Consider the following 23,811-nt stretch of genomic DNA (forward strand, 5'->3'; position numbering starts at 1 on the left):
TTAAAGACACTGACACCTACACTGGTTGAACTGGATGGACTATTGTCTTTATTCAACCTTACCTACTATGATACTATGCTATAAAACAAAAAGGTTCCTCCAAATAAACTATTTGAGAAACAAGTCTACATCATATCTTGAGTTTAAACCAGATGGTGTTCTGGATTGAAGACTGAAAATCCACCAAACATCTCTTTCCAACAGTTTGCTGTGGAAATCTCCAATGCTTGGTGGCTTTCTGACTTATTTCAGACCACAAAATGAAAAAGATCCCCTCTCTCCACAATGTTCATATTTAAAATGTCTGGAGATATGGGATAGACCCTTATCCTTAACATAGGTGGCCCCATGGAAATGCTCACTTAGGCCCCTTTCACACTAACGTCCCGTTCAGGCCCGCCTGTCAGTTTTTCAGGCGGACCTGAACGGGTGCTCCATAGAGCTCTATGGAGCGTCGGATGTCAGCGGTGACATGTCCGCTGACATCCGACCCGCTCCGATCCGAAAAAGTGTGACGGAGGAAAAAGCTATTTTTCCATCCGTCTGCGGATCGGATCGGATGACGACGGGCACTGCGGTCCGTCGTCATCCGATCTCCCATAGGGGAGAGCGGCGCTGTGACAGGTCCGTCCCTGCACAGTGTGCGGAGACAGACCTGTCATCTCCCTGCTCAGCGGGGATCGGCGGAGTGATCCCCGCTGAGCAAACGGACATCCACGGGGCGGATCAGAACTGATCCGCCCCGTGTGAAAGGACCCTAATTCTGATTCTCATAGATGTAGACGTACAGACCTCAGTAATCTACAAGATGTACATTCTATTAAAGTGGCAGTAAACCTATTGATGTGACCGTTTCAAAAAACGGTTACATTCCCGGAATGTGCCGGGAATGTATCTGTCACATTGGATGTGCTCTCAGCCAAACTGTCAAACCATCCAATGGCTAGAGTCAATAATTGATCCCATGTGCAGCACCATGGCAGCTGAAAATTAAACAAAGGTCAAGATGGCAGCTTCCTTGGCTGAAACCAATAGGAGGGTTTACTTTAAGTAAATTACATTGTTCTTGTTGCAATTGACAAAAAGCTGCTGATTGACAGTCATCAGCTCTCCGCTCCGCGAGGTGGGAGAACTGAGCCATCGGCAGGATTTCGGTGGCTCAGTTCTCAGTGAAAAGGCAGCGGGGGACAGAAACAGCATCTGTCTGATGCTGTATCCACCTAGGTAAGTATGAATCTGCAAAAAACACTAACCCATGGGATGTAGGAAGTACTTAGTACTATGCAGTAATTGACTTTCAGAATTTCACTTTCAGTTAATGATTACACAGGATGTTTGTGGACCAGAGCAAGAGGGTAGGATTGGTAGTGTTAAAAGGCAGAAACAGAGGGTGCCTGTAATTGGGTTGGGGGTATCTTTTTATTTTGTTTTGATTATGATATGTTTTAAAGCAGAACTCCATGAAAGAGCAGAAATTAACATTATACCATTTACCGGCCACAGGATTTGTAATTCTGTATAATCAGTCTTATGATTCAAGTGTGTATTTAGCTATTTGCCACTTAACTAAGGGTGGTTGTATGCAATTTTTTTGGAAGAATTATTTAAACTTTGACTATTCGGCGATATAATTGAATAAATATTTGAATATGGTTATGCTGCAAATGGAATCATTGATGAAAAGTCAAATTTGGAAGTGTTGGTCAGAAAGATTTTCCAACTTGTTTTCACAAAATTTTATTGTTGCAAATTATCGTTTAGGTCCCATCCCCACTTATGCAATGTGAGAACATGGGTGATATTGCATGCGTTCCCGAAGCACATGAAAATTGACTATTTTCTGGCAGGTACCCTGATGTGCCAATCTATCTTATCTCTAAATCACACCCCAGCAAATGGAAACTTATTGCCATGTGTTGTGATGCAATTTTTAAAAAAAATTCCCTGTATTTCTTTTGTGCGATTGTCGTATGTAGGGCAGGCCATTGAAATGAATGGGTTGACTAAATACGTAATAATGAGAGCACATGATTGTACCTATGTAGGTGTTGTGTTTAGAATCGGCACTCTAAAATTAAAGATTGTTTGGTATATTAAAAAAATACATATTTTGTATGCAATATTATCTATAATATTTCAATAAAGACTCTTTCTCGTGTGTAGCGATGTAAAAGTTGCCTACAGTGCCCTTTCACAAGCTTCACTGGCTAAGAAGTTGATTGTGTACGAAATATAGTCCTCAGGAATTATTTAGGTACTGCGTTATCTTAAAATATTAAAACTGGTTACCTCGATGCCTTCATTTTGTCACTGTTTTTAACCTTTGGGTTGACTGGCATATAATCAGCTTTTTCTTTCAGTCAGTGTTTTGCACCTAATGTGCAGTAGGGGGCAGACACAACATGTGTAATACTTCATAATGTACTCCCATTGGTATTGACTTGGTTATATTTTCTACAAAGATCTATTTTTATTATGTATTCACTGCCAGTGTTAGCCAACATGTGTCAGTGCATTTAAATATTTTCTATTGTAATTTTGCATGAAATGGTTATTGGTGAATATGGTTACAGTTCACGAGTTCCTTTTGGGTTCTTTGGTGGCTCAGGAGCCTTCAGCTTAAAAAAAAATCAATCTGGTTCAAAAAGTACAGTTTAAGCTGTCCACATATGGACAAATTATCCTTATTTCAATAGTTGAACTCCTACCATAATTATTCATGATTAAGGATTGCATTTGACTAAAAAAAACACCTTCTTGGCTCTGGCACCAGCTTTTTTTAAAGCTCAACTTTGGATAACTAAAAAGTTCTCTCTTGCAGTAGAGCTAAGCCTGTGCTAAAAGAGTAATAGCTTGCTTTGTCAAGGTGAGAGAAGAAACCATTTTTCTACTTGATCCTCAGTTCCCCCTGGCAGATGCCGCTTTCACATGCTCTGGCATTGAACGATTCATCAGCATTATAATGTCCAGTGCAGGGCTAAGGACCCTTCCTTGGTCTTGATGATGTCCGGATCCTAGACCACTGGAGCATGTGGGAGAATAAGCCATGAGGAGGAGCAGAGGATTAGGTAAGTAAATCAACTTTTTTTGTTGTCGTAGACCAGTTCTCTCCAAATGTTTAAAACAAGGGGCCAGTTTACTGCGCTTCAGACCTGACAGGGGCCATACTGTGGCCATTGGGAGTAGAAAATGCCCTGGCATCTGCAGGAGCAAAGAATGCCATAAGCTTGGTGGTTAATGGAAGTAAAAAAAAACATCATTGGTTTCTGTGGGAGGAGTAGGGCCCCATAATTGCTGTCAGTGAGAGGAGTAGGGCCCCATAATTGGTGTCAGTGAGAGGAATAGCGCTGCATAATTGGTGTCAGAGAGATTAATAGGGCCCCATAATTGGTGTCAGTGAGAGGAATAGTACACCATATTCCCATCGCACACGTTCCTGGATGCGCTCTCAGATTTGGGTGCTGTAGCAACAACCAGCTGGATACTGGTTCAAGTCACGGTGAAGATATTTGCCAGCACACCATGGAACGACACAAATAGCGTTCAAACGGGTGATTTATTGCATGATCGCAACACAAGAATAGTGCAACATTTCGGAGCCACGCAGGGCCCCTTCGTCAGGCATGTGATGTGTGCAGGGTGACAGTGGAAGTAAATATTTAAAAAGCCATCCACCAATCAGAAAAAAAGAGCAAAAGTAGAAAAAATAAGCTTCTAGCAAAAAATACTGATTTTACCTTGTAAGCAACAAGCATGAAAAAAAGGTTTGGTCTTTAAAGTGTTACTAACCCCCCCAATCCTCCCCTCCCCCCCCCCCCCCCCCCACTCTGCACTGCCCGCAGCTTATAAATCTTTTGTACATTAAAATACTGCCACTATATACCTTTTTGACTGATTTGTATACCACGGTCACATGATAAACTGGAGGGTCTGCCCCAGTACTGAGTGTTCAGGTATGAGGAGATTTCCACTACAGCCTGTGTTTTCATTCTGTTATGGGAAGCGGATCATCCATGAATCAAGATGTGACATCCCACCCACTGTGTTTTTTTTTCGTTACTGGACATGGAGGAGGAGGGAGGGACTGGGCTGTCATTTAGGATCGTATACACACCCACATGTGTGATGTCAATATCATGTAACCTGAAAAGCTCAGCAAGGAACTGTTCTCTCCAGCGATAGAGACTAAACTGAGCATGTGTAGCAGTACTACTGTCCTTGTGTCTTATCTGGCCTTGTCCAGAGAGACCCTGCAGGAGGGGGAGGATCTGTACATAGAGAAATCAAAGAGCCTTTTTTTTTTTTACGCAAGACAAGTGATTAACCCCTTAAGTTCCACAGTGAGTATAACAAGCATGCTATTCTGCATATACAGACTGATTTTACTGTTGTGGGTTTAGTAACACTTTTTCAGTGGTTAAACTGACCTCATTTACAGACAGAAGTACATTCTTTTGATCGAAAAGAACCAAGAGATACATTTTTTCTCTTTATCGTTGTTGATAAACATTTACTGGCTGAGTTTTTTCTTTTTCTCTTGACAGCTAAACAGAGGCTCTGCACTTTTTTAAAATGAATCGGGGAAATGCTGTATTAAGATCGTGAGGGGGTTGAATCACGATCACGGTTTTTTAACGATTATTCATGCAGCTCTACGTACTCTTGATATTTCAGTTCTGCTGGGTAAGCTTTCTTCCATGTTTCCACAACAGTGCATTTTGCCTCAATCTTTCATTACCAGCACACAAATATCCAGAGTATGTATATCCAATTAAAATGTAATTAACGTAGAATTATAAATCTTTGGGTCCTAGGACAGGAATCTGGGTGTTTTTTCGGTGATGCTGGATGTCATTTTGTTCTGTACAGTCATCCCACGTGAAAAGGTTGTGATGGTTTTGAATGAGCACTTGGGAGAACATGGGCTTTGGGAAATAAAAAACAGTGGATTTTATTGTGGATTGTTTTTATATTGAAACACAACTCTTTTTTTTGTAGCCAAAGTCTTCTTTCTACAAAAAATTGGTACTGCACTGGGAACAAAGTTTTCACTCAACTTTACAAACTTGTATTTTGCGAGTTGGGTCTCCATTTTCATCTGGCAGAATGGCAGGTGCAGACCTTGCGTTATGGAAAAAGGTTCATTAATAATGTATGCAATATGGAGTGGCTTTAAAGAAGAAAAAAAAAACAGTTTCTAATATCTATTAACTGTAATAATTACAATCTGAAATTCTCACCTCATGTCAGCAAACAGAGGGTTAATTTCTTGAGTTTGGTCAACTATAGAAATTAATCGTGTCAGGACTAAGACGTATAAGAAGTGAATAGATTGCAATCCTTACTACCAGCTGCCCTTTATTTAAATGGTTAATGAACATATCTAAGGTACAGTATGTGCATTCAAGATGAAATTGTAGCAAATTAAAGGATTATAAGGAGGAAGCCGAGAATATGACAGCTCAGTTTGTAGACAAGGAATATGAAAAAGAAATTGGAAGTGGAAGTAGAGAAAGTTGGACAGCTATATAGGAATAAATGGAAGACTAAAAAAACAAACAAAAAAAAAACAAAGAACGAGGAAAGCCCAAAAGTCTGAAATGGGCTTGCCAATCTTTACATGTGGGTATAATGCACATCTAGTGAGAAGCATAGCCTCTAAACATAGGAATGTGCTTAAAGGATGATTAGCTCTTGTGCTAACGCTCCTACAGTTCATTTTTAGGCCTGATGCACACTGTGCATTTATCCTCTGTGCATGAGACCCAAGCGTTTTCATGCGGGCAGAAGCCAGAGGCACACCGTCCAGCCCCACTGCTGACAGCCTGTAACTTTGAGAGGCTTAAAGCTGTTGCAGCTGGACAGTGCACCAAGTGGTACTAAGGTTTAGGGCAGTATGTGCCCATGAACGAATGCCAACAGGGGGGCAGAATTGTGATTTAAGGAATTGAGCTCAGTATTTATTTATTTTTTAAAGTTGTTTTTATGAGGATTTAATGTAGTATGGAAATTCCAGTTGGTGGGTGATTTAAAAAAAAAAAAAAAAAAACACTCTGTAGATCTGCAGCATTCCTTTGAAACGGTAGGTGATTCTTTCAGAAGTGACGTGGTGGTTGTTAGTGTAACGTCACCCTCAGGTTGGATTCCCACTGCTGAGCCCGTGTACTGCCAGTCAGAGTGTGACCACACTTGTTAGCTATACCTCTCTTTTTAGCGTCATGATTTTCTATCCTAAGACCCAAGGATTTAATATCATATGTTTTTATTCGGTCTACTTGCTTTAATGACCACTGCTAGAAAATGATTGAAGTAGAATGGACTAACACAGAGAAACTTTTCCAGTTTAATTGGTGAAAATATTTGAAAGTGTATATATGGTCAAAAAATAAAAATCTGGCATTGCATTTCTGTTTTATAGCATACTTGTTTTAAAGTGGACATTCACCCCGTACACTAACTTTTCCTCTTGGTTCTTCCCAGCTTCCGCTTCCAGAATTGGAAAATGTTGAAGGCTGGGTTTACACTGCCGTGCAGAGCGTCTCGCAGCAGGAGTCCGGTGGGTTTCTGTTCATCTTTTCAGGTCCGTTTTCAATCAAAATTTTTGGCTGAATTTGGACCTGAAACAGACCAGAAGGTGCACAGGACTCCTGTGCAATTCTCTGCACAGTTGTCCCGGAACTATGTGAACCGACTCCATTGAGAGCCAGTCACAGTCTCCTGACATGCAAATTGAATGCAGGCAACGCATCCAATTCATAATAGCGTGAACCCAGCCTAAATGTTTTTAAAAAAGCATGTTAGTTAGCAGTTTTTTTGATGCAGTGCAGCACTTATAGCTTCCTTGCTTGGGTGAGAATTAGGTGGAATGCCTCTCTGCCTCCTGGATTTGCCACATCACAGCCCAGGAGGTAGAGTTTTACACAGGGCTGCATGTGTGCTGCGAGACAAAGTGCTCTTGCCAGGTATTTGGTATCTGTGAACTGTCTGCGTGTTTGTGTGCAATTCCCTCACATGCACACATATGCTGCAGGTCTCTACAAGGTCCCAGATAGTAGAAAACAGCAGCAACTGTGCACATGCATGGAAATTAGGTATATAACAAGCACAGCGTTCACAAACCCAAAATAATAAAAATAAATGATACAAGGTAAACCTGTGAATCGCCAAGATCTTACCCTCCCAAGATCTTACCACCAATGTCTATTGTTAACTGCAATATGTGTAAATTGGGGTTTCATTTTCTAATGGAAAAAAATAAACGGTAACATTTTTGCAGACTTTGCTTATGCCCCGAGTCTGAGTGATGTGAAAGATATATATGCTAAATTTCAAGAAGATTGGATAATATTTAGAGATTGCACACTTTGATCTGTTTTGTAAAAGTCGGCAAAAAATAAGATTTTTCAATGTTAATTACTTTTATTGGGAAAACTAGAAATCACAAACTTAAAATACTATTAAAACTATACACTAAAATGAATAGGTAATATGATAGTCAAAATGTGCCTGAGTAATACCTTCATCCAAAAAAGCCAATCCTACATTTGTTTCTGACAGATACCAAAGGTGTCTCTTAGCAACTGTAAGATTGCATTTTTTGACGTCTGCATCTGGGTAAGTGCTCAAAAGCTGTAGCATATCCAAATCATTCTTTGGAGCCCATCAACTTACAATTGCCTTGTACCAAATGCAAACATAAATGAGGCCGACAAAATGTGCAACCCGGTTCATTCCTTCCAATTGTCGTTGAGGAATATTCAACTGTTTAGTGAAGAGGACAATTTTAAGGGCATTTATTGCCTTTGCCATCCACCTTGCTTGATGCAGTGCCCCTGGGATCCCGAAACTGAAGTTGTTTTTAGACCAACCTCCTAGGTACAGGAGTGAGAGTTGTAATACGTCTTTGTAGTCTTCTCTTGGATGACACCTGTCTTTTAGGACATTTTGAATGTAGTTAACCATTTTTACTCATTCTAGAAAGGGACTTTCTTCATCCAGCATTGTTGTATATGACTTCTTATCAAGTCAAGCCCACCGACTTTGCTTTGATAAAAGTGATCAATATGTGCAACCCCTAAATATTATCCAATCTTCTTGAAATTTGGCATATATATCTTTTACATCACTGAGACTCGGGGCATAAGCAAAGTCATATGAAAAGCACATCTTTGGAAAAATGAAACACACTAATGTGTAATCAAAATGCTTTACATAAACTGTGATATCATGATAATATACAAAAACATAAAGTAACAAAGTTCTTAAATCCTTGAATTCATATAGAGGCATATACAGCAAAAAAAAATAAAATACACTCGGGCAAATTAAAAAGAGTCCCCCAAGCCATGATGAGAAAATAGGACGAGCTCCTCGGGCCGTCACCATCGAACACTTGTAAGTTCCCCAGGTGTCATCGATCACACACAAGGCTTATCAAATAATGTGACCCTCCATATAAATGTAGACACCTGTACATAGTGAAATCCCTCCTGGGAAAGAGCACTTTTTCCAGCCTCTCCTCATCCACAGACACCAGGAATTTTGCTGTCAGTTGTCACCATATACCGTACATAAGCACTTAAAGTCCTTAAAGATAACGCTTTCTAACTTAATTCATCAGTTCTGATCAGAATGTAACCTGGGAAATGTAGTTTTCATAAGGCGTGTTATGTTTTACATGAAGCAGCTGGAGCGAGGATGTGGATGACATACAGAGAACAGAAAATAGGAGAAGGTGACGGTGAAAGATGGGCAGCAATCAGAACCTAAATAGACATTTTTTTTTATAGTAAGAAAATGTTATATGTGCCTAGCGTTTGGTGGGTTAATATGGTGCTGATTTCTTATAAGCTAAGGCAAGGCATTGATCTCCTTTTAATTAACTGAAGTCAGTTCTTCGTTACTCTGAGATTAACCACTTAAGCCCCGGACCAATTTTCAGCCTAAGGACCAGAGGTCTTTTTACAATTTGGCACTGCGCTGCTTTAACTGGTAATTGGTATTTTATTGCCCTTTGCCATTTTTATTTTTTTACGATTTAAATGAAAAATTTTTGAAAAAAAATGATATTTTCTACTTTTTGTTATAAGAAAAATCGAATAAACTAAATTTTAGTCGTCATACATTTAAGCCAAAATGTATTCAGCCACATGTCTTTAGTAAAAGAAAATGTCAATAAGCGTATATTTATTGGTTTGCGCAAAAGTTATAGCGTCTACAAACTAGAGTACATTTTCTGGAATTTACACAGCTTTTAATTTATGACTGCCTATCTCATTTCTTGAGGTGCTAAAATAGCAGGGCAGTACAAACCCCCCCCAAATGACCCCATTTTGGAAAGTAGACACCCCAAGGAAATTGCTGAGAGGCACGTTGAGCCCATTGAATAATTTTTTTTTGTCCCAAGTGATTGAATAATGACAAAAAAAAAAAAAAGTTTAAAAAAGTTGTCACTAAATGATATATTGCTCACACATGCCATAGTTATAAGTGGAATTGCACCCCAAAATATATTCTGCTGCTTCTCCTGAGTACGGGGATACCACATGTGTGGGACTTTTTGGGAGTCTAGCCGTGTACGGCACCCCGAAAACCAATCACTGCCTTTTTGATTTCATTCCTCACTACCTATCACAGTTTCGAAGGCCATAAAATGCCAAAATAACTAGGGATGCACCGAAATTTCGGCCGCCGAAACATATAGGCCGAAATTGCCCTTTCATTTCAATAGCTGTGTGTTTCCGGCCGCACGCCGTCACACACAGCCCCTTCCCCTTGTCCGGGCACTTAGATAGACAGCTCATCCGCAAGATTGGACGGATGATCTGTCTATCAAAGTGCCCGGACAAGGGGGGGGGGGGGGCTGTGTGTGGCGGCGCGCGGCCTGGAATACACAGCTATTGAAATGAAAGCTGTGATGTTCCCGGCGCTGTGATCAAACAGGCGGTGGAGGCTCTCTTCCCTGCACAGGCTGGCTGCAAAATGGCACACTGGCTGCAATGGGGCACACTGGCTGCAATGGGGCACACTGGCTGCAATGGGGCACGCCTCCTGCACCACCTCCTCTGTGTCTGACCATCTCCTGTACCATGTCCCCTGTCTCTGACCATCTCCTGTACCATGTCCCCTGTCTCTGACCATCTCCTGTACCATGTCCCCTGTCTCTGACCATCTCCTGTACCATGTCCCCTGTCTCTGACCATCTCCTGTACCATGTCCCCAGTCTCTGACCATCTCCTGTACCATGTCCCCTGTCTCTGACCATCTCCTGTACCATGTCCCCTGTCTCTGACCATCTCCTGTACCATGTCCCCAGTCTCTGACCATCTCCTGTACCATGTCCCCAGTCTCTGACCATCTCCTGTACCATGTCTCCAGTCTCTGACCATCTCCTGTATAAAAAAATTTTTTTTAAATATGTTTCGGTTTTTGGCCTAGTGTATTTTTCATTTTCGGTATCGGTTTCGGCACCAAAAAACCCATTCGGTGCACCCCTAAAAATAACACAAACCCCCCCCAAATGACCCCATTTTGGAAAGTAGACACCCCAAGCTATTTACTGAGAGGCATGTTGAGTCCATGGAATATTTTATATTTTGCCACATGTTGCGGGAATATTACAAACTTTTTTTTTGCACAAAGTTATCACTAAATGATATATTGCTCACACATGCTATGGGCATATGTGAAATTATACCCCAAAATACATTCTTCTGCTTCTCCTGAGTACGGGGATACCACATGTGGGGGACTTTTTGGGAGCCTAGCCATGTACGGGACCCTGAAATACCAAGCACCGCCTTCAGGATTTAAATATAAAACGCTACCAAAAAAAGCTGTTAGCGTTCGCAGGGATCAGGCCTGATTCTGCGAACGCTGCAGTTATGTGTTTTGTAAGTGACAGTGGTCAATCGATACTGCACTTGGGTGGGCTGGGCGGAGGGGCAAAATGCAGGTGCTAGCAGGTATCTGGGCTGATCCCGCTAACGATGCGTTTTTTTGGAACCCTAAACTGCTGGGGACACTAGTATAGATCTGATCAGATCAGATATTGATCTGTTCAGATACTATACCACTACAGGAGGTGTATGCTTTGCGCATGGGTGTTAGCGGTACTGGCACTAACCTAGCGCTGCCTGGTGTGACGCAGACCCTATCTGACCCTAAAACCTAATTGATATCACCCGCCGGGTGATCAGGGGGTTAAACCTTTATTGGGTAATAAATGGTGGGTGCCCTGATGCTATAAAAAGCAAACTAACCAGCGTCACCCGTAACACTTATACGGTGATCACTAGTGAAAGGGTTAACTAGGGGCAATCAGGGGGTTAAAACCTTTATTAGGTAGTATATGGGGTCCCTGACGCTATATAAAAACCTGACGGGGAACTTAAATAACTAAATAACTGGCTATCCGGTGACACTTATACGGTGATCACTGGTGAAAGGGTTAACTCTAGGGGCAATCAGGGGGTTAAACCCTTTATTAGGTAGTATATGGGGGTACCTAACGCTATAAAAACCTGGCAGTGAACCTAAAAAATAACTAGCTACCAGTGACAGCAATGACAGTGACCGATTGGACCCCCCACCCGCTGGAAGGCAGGCACGTACGGGTACGTGCTTGTGCCTGTCCGTGCCATTGTGCCGACGTATAATTACATGCGGCGGTCCTTAAGTGGTTAAGAATTGAGTGACTTGAGGCGAGGTGTAACAGATTCAATTTCTCTGGACTGGATTAATGTACCATTGACCACTTTCAGTATTGCAACACCTGGATACACTATTATTTATATTCCTTTAAAACAGGCTTTTATCAGAATTATTAGAGTGCTGGTCATTAATCTGGTTTTTACTGAGCGTAGTGTGGATGCTGAAGTTGTAATGGTAAATTCAGAAGGAAAAGCAGGAAACAAGACAAAGGTACCAATACTGTAGAACAGAAAACTATGAATAGTGTTGTCACTTTCTTTATGTTAACCAGCCTCTCAATGCAACAAGGGTGGTTGCATCATGATTCACCAAAACTCAGGGTTCATTAAACAGTTCATGTATGCTTTTCTACTTTGAAAAAGTTTCCCTTTAAAACTTTTTTTTTTATTACTTTTCCTTAAGGTCTCATTGAGTTTGAAGCATGCAACACAGCCATTGCAATAGAAGGTGAGTTATTCTGAGTCTTGATTGTGAATAGAAGCAGATGGTTTTTGTAACACATTGACTTTCCTCAATCCATCACAACTGAAATTGTATCTGTAAATGTTCCCAGGATTGAGGACGAAGAAAAGAAAGCCATTTGGGCTTCCAACAATAATCAAGAAGGAGAAAGATACAGAATCCGTGTAAGTATTGTGTTATGAGGACATTTCTGCAAGAAAATAGGACCATTGTTGTAGTTCTACGTTATTAAGTATTTGCATGGAAAGTAGGTTTTTACTATACTTCTGGCACAGTTCAAATTTCATATCTTGAATATTGATTTATGAAAGAGCTTCCGTGTCTCCCAGAACCTTTGTGGTAATAAAGCTTATCTCACAAAGTTCAGTGATGATATACATTCAATGTTTTTCAGTAACAAAGTGCAAAACCTCAATTGGACTAATGCCTAGCAGTGGGATAAGGGCCCCTAGCTCTTCAGCTGTGATTAGCTGATAAGAATGAACACATTACTTTTGGCGGGTGATATAAGCAGGTAGTGTGTCTGCCTTCTTGTCCATCAGAGACCACCAGCTCTGTGTGATCTAGTCCGGTGGTGGGTTTCAGTCTTATAATTATTAGTAACTGGAGCCACAGATTGTGTGTTATGCACCCACTGAAGAATAAGCAAAATTCTTATTTGGATTGTAAAAACATTTTGCTGGTATTAAAGACCTACCTTTGCTCCATAATATCCTATTCACCATCATCAGCTTTTTGTTAAAATGTTCCTCTGCTCAAAATTATTTCAATTAAAAGTGAAGCTTGAATTTTTATGTCAGACTTCTAGTAGTGAAATATTTTTTTTTTTATTTGACAATTTTTATTAGACCTCTTTCACATTGTAGCTATAAGTACATTCACAGTAAAGCGCTGTTTTGGCTGTGTTTAAGCTGCACTTTTCGGCCACTAGCGGGCATTTTTAACCCCAAAAAAGGGGTTAAAAACTCTCATGTTATAGCACTTCCGAAGTGCTTTTCAGTAGTTTCGGAAGCGCTGCCCATTCATTGCAATGGGCAGGGGTGTTTTGGGAACACTGTATACAGCGCTCCCAAACCTCCCCAAAGATGCTGCTTGCAGGACTTTTTCTAATGTCCCGCAAGCTCACTGCCCAGGTGTGAAAGCACCCATTGCAATGAATGGGAGGCAGTTTTCAGGCGCGATTTCTAGCGCTAAAATGCCTGAAAACGGCCTCAGTGTGAAAGTGGTCTTAGAATTTTCTTTCACATAACGAAAAATAAAACTCAACAGAGGGCATTATATACAGTCCACAACAGACCAGCAATCCATTAAAAGTATAGGTCTGAAGGGAATGCATGAATAATAACAGTAAGACATCTGAAAGTATCAATAACAGAGTTTAACCAAAATATACATTGAACTATCTAACTTTGAAAATATCAGCCAATGGACCCTATCCCATAAAGGACCAATAGGGCCCAGGGTTGGAGCCCAGCGCACCATTCGATGCCCGTAAAGAGGTTTAAAAAATGAGTTTGTAAAAAGAAAGAGAGCAAAAGTAAGAGGGGTCCTGAGGTTGTCACTCCCGGGGATTGGAGAATACCACCATTGTCAACATTGGGACACATTAAACTCTTTTATAAGGAGTCTTCTCGCGAGTGCCAAGGCTCCCAGACTGCATTGGGCCCACAAATAAACAAGAGTGCTATGAAGCATGAAGCGTTCCCTGTGTAAGGAAGCACTCTGGTTGGGAAGATGTCCCTCAAATTAAAGTTGAATTAAAGCCTAAGTTCACCCTTAGGAATAAGTTACACACATATTTAGTGTATAACAGGTAACATGTTCATAAACACACTCTTCTCACACCTACGGGCCTCCCACCGTCACAGCTTGCAGGAGTCCTTCCCCCAACAATTTGGATTCAATCAGGCATGCCCTTGAGTTCCATTGTGATCTAAAGGCGATTGTAATAAGTTTGTGGTAAGCTTTAGACAAATCAGTTTGTATTTTGGCAATGTGTAATTGAGCAGCCTCAGAAAAGGGTTATATGAAGGAGGGATGATGAAGGGGAGAGGATCGCTTTACAAGCAGAGAAGCAAACCCACAGATCAGCCATAATTTTATGATCACTGGCAGGTTAAGTGAATAACATTGATTACCTAGTTACAATTGCATTTGAAAGTCGTGGGATATAATAGGCAGTAGGTAAACATGTTGTCCAAAAAGTTGTTTTGAAAGCGGAAAAAATGGCAATACAGTTTGTTTTGGGTTGCATAGCCACAGATCCGTCGGGTTCTCTTGCTGACCTGTGCCCACAGCCAAAAGCACGTGAACATCAGAACTGGACCATAAAGCAATGGGAGAAGGTGGCCTGGTCTGATGGACCAAGTTTTTTTACATCATGTGAATGTCTGGGTGCGCGTGCGTCACTTACCTGGGGAAGAGATGGCATCAGGATGCAGTATGTGAAGAAGGCAAGCCGTGGAGGCAGTTTGATGCTTTGGGCAAAGTTCTACTTGGAAAACTTGGAGCCTGTCATTCATGTAGATGTTACTTTGACATGTAAACATTATTGCTGACCAAATAAACCTCTTCATGGAAACGGTATTCCCTGATGGCAGTGACCTCTTTAAGCAGGATAATGCACCCTGCCCCACTGCAAAAATGGTTCAAGAATGGTCTGAGGAAAACAACAAGTTCTCCAGATCTCAATCCATTGAGTATCTGTGGGATGTGCTGGAAAACCAGCTCCAGTCCATGGAGGCCACACCTCACAACTTACAGGACTTAAAGGATCTTCTACTGATGGCTTGGTACCAAAAATCACAGCATACCTTCAGGTCTATTGGTATCCATGCCTCAACTAGTCAGGGCTATTTGGCGGTGAAAGGGGGACATACTCAATGTTAGGTCGGCGGTCATAAAGGTATGGCTGATTGTTGTGTTTTGGAACATGGTTCATGAGCAAGTCTTTGGGATGTAGTAATCTATAATGTTCAGGAGGAACATCTTAAGAATGAAATAGATTCTGGACAAATAGAACAGAATATTAGGGCTTAGCCAGGTCATGTGCAAAGGATGTGCAACATGGATATCTTGCATGAGTCTGGAGGCTCATTTTGGTGAATACATTTCAACTATAATTTTATTTTCTTTACTGGTATTTGAATCAAACCAAGATTGTTCTGTCTTGGTCCAGTCCAGTGTAGGAAGGTAATGAATTTTTGCATGTTCCAGCATCTCATGTTTCACTTTCCATTCAACATCAGGGATAGGGTCCTTTCACATGGGCTTTACGCCCGGCGGACCCTGTTTTGCTCAGTGGGGGGGGGATCGCTCCGCTGACCCCTGCTGAGCAGGCAGATGACAGTTCCATCTCCGCTCACTGTGCAGAGACAGACCTGTCGGAGGTTTTCTCTCCTCTATGTGGAGATTGGGTAAAACTCCACCTGTTTATTTTCATCCAAACCAATCTGCCATCAGGGATGAATGGAGGATCTGATCAGATCTGTCTGAAAGACTGACAGGAAAGCCTGTGTAAAGGGGGCCATAGTGAGGTTCCTCGTAATGTCTGCAGCTGGCATGCATATCAGGAACCTAAGTGCAGATATCTTGTCAATAAAGCTCCTGCAAAATATAAAAAAAAAATTGTCAGGTAGTTTCTCTCCAGCATTCACCAACCCTATATCGTGTGTTCACCTACCAGCTAAAGTTCACCTATCTGCTAAATTAGATCAATAAGGCTAGTGTATGTTAACATATGTGTTTGAGTCTTATCTAAATATGTTTTTCTTCTTTTCTTTTTTTTTTCCAGAGAGAATGCAGATTCTGATTCCATAGTAAGTGCTGCTTTTCCGTACAAACACCTATGTTTCAATAGATGTGCCTTCACCAAATACAGCCGCTAGTTTCAGATGACAGGAGACAATCAGCTGTGCCTAAAAATGATATTAGAGATGTGGGATCCATTTTAAATGCAGCAGCTTTGCTGCAGCCATATCTCTGCTTTAAAAATCATAAACGGCACATATATAAGTCACAGCCATGTGCTGACAATTGTGCTTGTGACTCCAAAGTACAATAGTACTGATACAACTGTATACATATAATATTGTACGTGATGTGAATTGAACAAACATATGTACTCTTTGCTCATTTACTTTGAGGGAATGCAGGTGTAGGGACGTGTGAAATGACCTTTATGAAAATGTAGTCATGCTTAGCAATAGCGTTCTATAAAGTATTTTTTAAAACCAATATATTTGCTTGCTTTGCTAGGTCATGCCGAGTTGTGGTTTATTGCACATTTCTGTTTGTAGATAATAAGGAAAAGAACACATGACGTGTTACCTATTTTATGTGAAATTAATCAGTTTTATGTAAATAATCTTATCAGTGAGTTAATGTTTTAGAATTGGTGTGTGTATTTCTGTGGATGTCAGTGTCTGCACGCCTGGTGCTGTCAATATTTGCTCATTACATATACAGGCTCTGCTTTCAGCTTAGTAGTTAATGCCTAATGGCTGGCTTCACCGCTCCCATCCTTCAGTGCAAGTCCATGTGTCAGTCCCCAACATTTTATTTTCTAATTTTGCATGTAGTGAAAAAGGGTTAATAAACCACTCTCATTCTTTTTTTGATGCTCATAGATATTAGGATGCAAAATGAGGAGTCCAAATATTTTACAGACTTAGACCCCTTTCACACTGAAGCGCTTTACAGGCGCTATATCGCTAAAAATAGTGTCTGTAAAGCGCCTCTCCTGTCACTCCAGTGTGAAAGCCCGAGGGTTTTTACACTGAAGCGGTGCTCTGGCAGGACACTCTAAAAATTCCTGCAAGCAGCTCCTTTTGAAAATAATATCAATCAGCAGCGCTGCTGAAAACACCAGCAAAGCGGCTCTTTTAACCCCTTTTCAGTTTTCTATTTATTTCTCTCACTGAGCTGGTGCCAGGGACTACATCGGGAGACACGGATTCAGCTTCCCGTGCATTGGCACAGTTGTGGCATAGCATCATCAAGCCACTCCTCTTCTAGGGCAGTTTCAGCATCCTGTGCATTGACACAGTTGCAGCACAGCGTCATCCATTCACTCTTTATCCGGGGCAGTTTTAGCTTCCTGTGCATTGTCACAGTTGCGGCACAGGAACATCCAGCCACTTCTATTCCAGGGCAGTTTCAGCTTCCCATGCCTTGGCACAGTTACAGCACAACGTCATCAGGCCACTACTCTTCCAGGTCAGTTTCAGCTTCCTGTGCATTGTTACAGTTGTCGCACATCTTCATCCAGCCACTCCTTTTCCAGGGCAGTTTCAGCTTCATGTGCCTTGGCACAGTTGCGGCACAGCTTCATCCAGCCACTCCTTTTCCAGGGCAGTTTCAGCTTCCCATGCTTTGGCACAGTTGTGGCACAGCTTCATCCAGCGACTCCTCTTCCAGGTCAGTTTCAGCTACCCGTGTTTTGGCACAGTTGCGGCACAGCGTCATCCAGCCACTCCTTTTCCAGGGCAGGTTTAGCTTCATGTGCTTTGGCACAGTTGCTGCACAGCATCATCCAGCCACTCCTCTTCCAGGGCCATTTCAGATTCCTAGACATTGGCACAGTTGCGGCACAGCATCATCCAGCCACTCCTCTTCCAGGGCAGTTTCAGCTTCCTGTGCTTTGGCACAGTTGTGGCACAGCTTCATCCAGCCACTCCTTTTCCAGGGCCGTTTCAGCTTTCCGGACATTGGCACAGTTGCGCAACAGCATCATCCAGCCACTCTTTTTCCAAGGCAGTTTCATGCTTCCTGTGCTTTAGCACAGTTGCGGCACAGCTTCATCCAGCCACTCCTCTTCCAGGGCAGTTTCAGCTTCCCATGCTTTGGCACAGTTGTGGCACAGCTTCATCCAGCCACTCCTCTTCCAGGGCAGTTTCAGCTTCCCATGCTTTGGCACAGTTGTGGCACAGCTTCATCCAGCCACTCCTCTTCCAGGGCAGTGTCAGCTTCTCGTGCTTTGGCACAGTTGCGGCACAGCTTCATCCAGACACTCCTCTTCCAGGGCAGTTTCAGTTTCCCGTGCATTGGCACATTTGCAGCACAGCGTCATTCAGCCACTACTCTTCCAGATTGAATGATGACCAGCTTCATAAAAGAGCAGTGGATTGCATACTCCTCTTACGCTTGCTTTTCTACTGTAGACCAAATCGGGTTGCTGCAGATTGCTGTACCACAGATACTATCATTGCACACCAGCTTGGGGCTTTTAAATGGGATCATAATGCAAGAGCAGCAATGTCCGGAAAATGTCTTTCAGTAGCTTAGACTGGGTGGTGTATTGAAATCTGACTTGCCACTGTTTGCCACACTATTCTTTGTCCATGTTCTAATATTCAGATTGTGATATTACAGACCCTCATTGTTCACCTTCCCCTATGGAGTCAGGTTGCACTGCCACACAGAACTGTTTTATTGGATCATAAAATAATACTTAACTAAGTGGGCTTGTGATAACATCAGTGAGCACAGGGGGGTGCTGGCAATGATTACCTGAACTTGTTACCATTGCCCTGAATTCTTTGTTCTAAACTGACCAGACTAGAACCATGGAGGGTTGTATACTTTGTTCAAACTATTCCACCTTCTCTTTTGCTTTAAAATATATTGTGTGAAAAGAAAAATTCCTGGGAGCGTTCGTTAACTCAGAACAGTCGCATTAATGAAGTGCGAGTTCTCGATAGCTGCAAGGTTAAATCGGTGAAGCAGGTCCTAATTGGGTTTGACTTACAATGTTTACTTTCTGGTTTGCTTGTTGTGGTGCTCAGAGTTAATATTTTATGAGGCACACTGAACTGGAAACCTGTCTGTCTTTCGTGCAAAAACTAGAAAGTATTGAGTGTTTTACAGAGATGCACTTAAAGCCACCTTCCTTCTCATGCTAGTACATTGAGGATTGTTATAATGTATAATAACACATATTCGTTTGTCCATCTCTGTATTGGTATTAACCCTTTTGCTGCCAGGGCGTTTTTTTTTTTTTTATGCATGCCTAGGCCTGAAGATTACATAAAACATTACATATTTTCTGCAAGCAGACAGCCTAGAGAATAAAATAGTGTTAGTTCCAATTTTTTATGTCACCTGATATTACCGCAATGGTTAACGCTAAAGTTAATTTTAGAGCGCGTAAACGCAATAAAATACCACCTTTTATGTAATATCTAAAAGATGAGGTTGCACCAAGTAAGTAGATACATGCCAAACCTTAAATTTGCGCTTGCCTGTGAAATGACGACAAACTTCAGTACCCTGTATTTTCCATAGGCAACAGTGTAAAAGATAGGCCATCAGTTTAGTGTTACAGAGGAGGTCTGGTGCTAGAAATATTGCTCTCACTTCAGCACGCGTGTTATGGAGAGTGTTATGGATCTGCATTTTGTGTATCTCAATCTGCATTTTCATATGGTAGCGCCCCTGGCACGTGCATTTACATTTGTATACACTATATTGTCTGTATATTGGGGCACCTGCCTTTACATGAAATTTATTGGTCATCCCAGTCTGTAGGGTTCCATATTGAGTTGGTCCACCCTTTGCAGCTATAACAGCTTCAACTCTTCTGACAAGGCTGCCCACAAAGTTTAGTAGTGTGTCTATGAGAATGTTTGACCATTCTTCCAGATGCGCATTTGTGAGGCCAGGCACTGATATTGGACAAGAAGGTTTGGCTCTCACTCTCTGCTGTATAATTCATCCCAACGTGTTCTATCAGGTTGAGGCCAGGACAGTCAAGTTCCTCCACCCCAAACTCGCTCGTCCTTGTCTTTATGGACCATGTTGGACCAGGAAGGGGCCATCCCCAAACTGTTGCCACAAAGCTGGGAGCATGAAATTGTCCAAAGTGTTTTGGTATGCTGATTCCTTAAGATTTCTCTTCACTGGAACTAAGGGTCCAGGCCCAACTCCTGAAAAACAACCCCACATTATAATCCCCCCTCCACTAAATGATTTGCACAAGTGCATAAAGCAAACCTGACTGACCTGCACAGAGTCTGCGAGCCAGGACTTCTGGTCCACATCAGTGTCTGACCTCACAAATGTGCTTCTGGAACAATGGTCAAACATTCCCATAGACACACTCCTAAACCTTGTGGACAGTCTTCCCAGAAGAGTTGAAGCTGTTATAGCTGTAAAGGGTGGGCCAACTCAATATTGAACCTAAGACCGGGATGGCATTAAAGTTTGTGTAAAGGCAGGTGTCCCAATACTTTTGACAATATAATGTATGTCTGTGACAATATTATGTATGTGGGTGGGGGGACGATCAACAAAACTATTTTTGGGGGGGGGGGCATATTTTATCTGCTTGGCTGAACGTTAAATGTTTTTTGCAATTTAAACATCTATACTTAACTTTTTTTTTTTCATCACATAGGGCTGTAGTTCACAACCATGTCCTCAAGTACCCCCAACAGGCCATGTTTGCAGGTTTTCCTTTATCTTGCACAGGCAAGGGTACTTGAGGACAGGGTTGAAAACCACTGACATAGGGGACAGAAAGTTCCCTATGTGATGATTTTTTGGTGCCAGATTCTCGTTAATTAGATACTCGGGGTCTAATAGACCCCGGATGTCTCCCTGTGCTCAACTGAATGTAATGCTGGCCGGGGTCACGAGAGGTGGACTCTGATGTGCCGTCAAACATGATGCTTTCCAGGTCAGCAACAAGGAGGGGAGGGGAGCAGGCGTGTCTGCTCTGCTCCATCCCTTCTACCTGGATGCACCTGCGATGTTGGTCCTGGGCCTGCATATGGCAAGCAGAGCCCAGGATACATGGCGGGGATGCGCTCAAGAGGGGGGGGGGGTGTTGAAGCAATTGGGCGTCAGCACAGCCGCCCGAATGCTTCCACCTGACAAGCAGGAGTCTGCTTGTCAGATTTATATACAATCCTAGCCACTGGGAATGTGTGTACACCCCCCCCCCCCACCCACCCCCCGCCCGCTGTTATGTTCTTTGACAGACCTGGCAGAGAAAGGATTAAAACTGATTGTAACCCTTTTCCGTTGACCAAACAATCAGAGGTGACCTGTCTTTTTCCACACTGGATGAACACAGGCCACCGCCAGGGATCGTAGAAAACAATAGTTTTAAAGGGTAACTCTGCTTTCGTGGGGGAAAAAAAAAATAGCAAATAAAGAAAAAAGAATATAGTGTGTACAATTGCGATACAAGTCATATTATAACTGGATGTTAATAAAAATTACCTTTCCTTTTCAATCTGCAGCCGCTGTAATTTTCTTTAAATGCAAAGCAATATGGCTACATGGAGTTATTCTGTACACAGAGCGTGTACTGATCACTCCCCAGAAACATCATTTCCTGCTTGTGTGATTGGCTCACCAATTTTCCCAAAACTTTGCCTAAGATAAAAATCTGATTTCAGGCATCTCCTGCAACAAAAATGTCATTTCCAATAGGAACATGTCTAAAGGGATGCGGGCCCAGCAGCTTTCCTCATTAGCGCCCTGCAGCTGCCAAAGCTGACTGATAATTATGAAGCTATTCCCATTAGACCCAGTCAGCCCAGAGGCACAGACAAACCCACAGGGATTTCTTCAGAATAACAAAAGGTAGGAATCTGCAACAAAGGTTGTTATAATCCTTGCAATGTACATAGATCATCCAGGGGGAATATTTTTTTTTTCTCGACAAAAGTGGAGTTAGGCATTAAATGTGTCCTGGTCAGGCCACAACACTGGTGTGATTTGCGGTGCAGTGTGAAAAAAATGCAGCATTGCACTGCACCATGCAGTGACATAAATGAAGTGTCACAAATGTATTTCAGCAATATTTTTTTTTATAGTTATATTATATACTTTTAACTTATTTTATGCATGTTATTTAGTTGTAAAAGCCACCCTTGTGTAGATATCCAAATTCCCTAATACTGCTGCTGGGTACCACCATCTTGGATGTGATGTAAGCGGCCCCAGCAGACTTAGTGCTGTCAGCTTATTGACACTGTAGTATGTACCTTCACTTCCCACTGACGGCTACATAAAAGGTTATATAAAGAGGGAAGAGCTGGAGATGCTGGGCCAGTGCAGACTGTAATGAGACATTCTCAGAAGGGGAGAGGGAAGAACTGTAGCTACCTAGAACTGTAGCTGAGTTAGGGAATTGACTCTTCCTGGAGTGGTCAAATTCCCCAGCGAGTTAAAGAGCACATTGCAGGTGATTAAAAAATTGCTTAAAGAAAAAAAAAACACTGCAGTTAGACAATTTAAATACTTGATATTTCTGGGTTTTTACCTGCATGTTTTAAATTGCCCGAGAGACAGGGTCTCTTTAAACATCCTGGTTATGAAAAGCAGAGACTTATTTTGGCAGTTGAGAGACCTTCATCTAAACACCTGGTGTCCAACACGCATACCGCAGGCCCTCTGCATGCAGGCAGGGGGGTGCCAGGAGCATTCTGTGTTTGCGAGAGGCTGTACTGTTGGTGGCATTATCAGGGCCCACAGTATAAGTGAGGGGGGAGAATCGGTGTGGGAGCGTGTGATCAGGTAAATGATCACCAGTGAGGTGGGAGGATGTAATGCAGTGGTTAACTTGCCATGAAGATCAATGCGAGGGGAGATGGTTACCTTTCACTGCCATAACCACCAGTGCAGGAAGTGGGGACATAGGGGGGTTAACTTTATCAGTACACAAGGGGGAGGAGCCACAGGAAACCATCAATACATCTAGAGAGGTTCAGCATGATGGGCAAGCAGCTTACATTTGAAGAATAAATTAATGAGTGGATTCACCATGTTTCTATTGGGAGGTTTCCCTTTCAGTACTCCAAGGAACATTTTTTTTTAATGTATCGGTTGGAAGTGATTATTTTACTTGAAGTACCGCAATGTCCACTGCTCTTGTTCATCAAAAGGTTTAAAGAATATATGTTGAACCTATCCAAAATTATCTAATGCTCCTGGACTCTTCCGCAGTACTAGGCAATTGGTGTATCTGGAAGAATCAGCGTTTTTTCATATCAAAGGGACTGGTTACTTAGAATTCTGTGTTGGTTTGTTTAGCAATTAAAGGAGATGTCTACAGCTGGCCATACTTGGATCAAATTTTATCTGGTTCATCAGAGACTGGCTGAATTTCGATCCATATGCCGTGAAAGTGGTTGGTCTACTGGTCAACTTCTTCTCAACCATCCTATTTTTCTGCTTGATCAGTGCTTCAGGCAATTGGCTACAGCATTGATCAGTGTATTCAGACAGTGGAGAGGTCATTCAGAATACAAACACACTGCAGGGAGTTTTCACGCTGGTTAAATTGGAAAAAAAAAACTGATTAGTGTATGACCAGCCTTAAGCCTAGTACACATTATCAGTTTTTTGTTTTGCTTAACCTGCTGTACTGACAGCTCAGGTTGGAGCTGCTGTACTAACAATCTAGGATGGAAAAGGACCTGGGGGTCCTACCGTAGTAGATGATGGGCTCAGCAATGGCATGCAATGCCAAGCTGCTGCTAACAAGGCAAACAGAATATTGGCATGCATTAAAAAGTGGATTAATTCCAGAGATAAAACAATAATTCTCCTGCTCTACAAGACTCTGGTCCGGCTGCACCTGGAGTATACTGTCCAGTTCTGGGCACCAGTCCTCAGGAAGGATGT

General features: G+C 42.1%; 1 protein-coding gene across 2 annotated transcripts in view; it reads left to right on the forward strand.

The window, feature by feature from the left end:
• FCHO2 (FCH and mu domain containing endocytic adaptor 2) overlaps positions 1–23,811 on the forward strand; it is a 212,372-nt gene that overhangs the window by 127,276 nt on the left and 61,285 nt on the right. For both annotated transcript variants that reach the window (XM_077462502.1, XM_077462503.1), the window contains exons 9-11: positions 12,115–12,159; positions 12,266–12,338; positions 15,968–15,992. In XM_077462502.1, coding sequence (XP_077318628.1) covers positions 12,115–12,159; positions 12,266–12,338; positions 15,968–15,992 — 143 coding nt within the window. The remainder of the gene's footprint in view (positions 1–12,114; positions 12,160–12,265; positions 12,339–15,967; positions 15,993–23,811) is intronic.

This window comes from Lithobates pipiens, unplaced genomic scaffold (assembly GCF_037356315.1).
Source record: "Lithobates pipiens isolate NorthernLeopardFrog02 unplaced genomic scaffold, aLitPip1_a1.2 Scaffold_3, whole genome shotgun sequence".
In the NCBI taxonomy this organism is placed as follows: domain Eukaryota; kingdom Metazoa; phylum Chordata; class Amphibia; order Anura; family Ranidae; genus Lithobates; species Lithobates pipiens.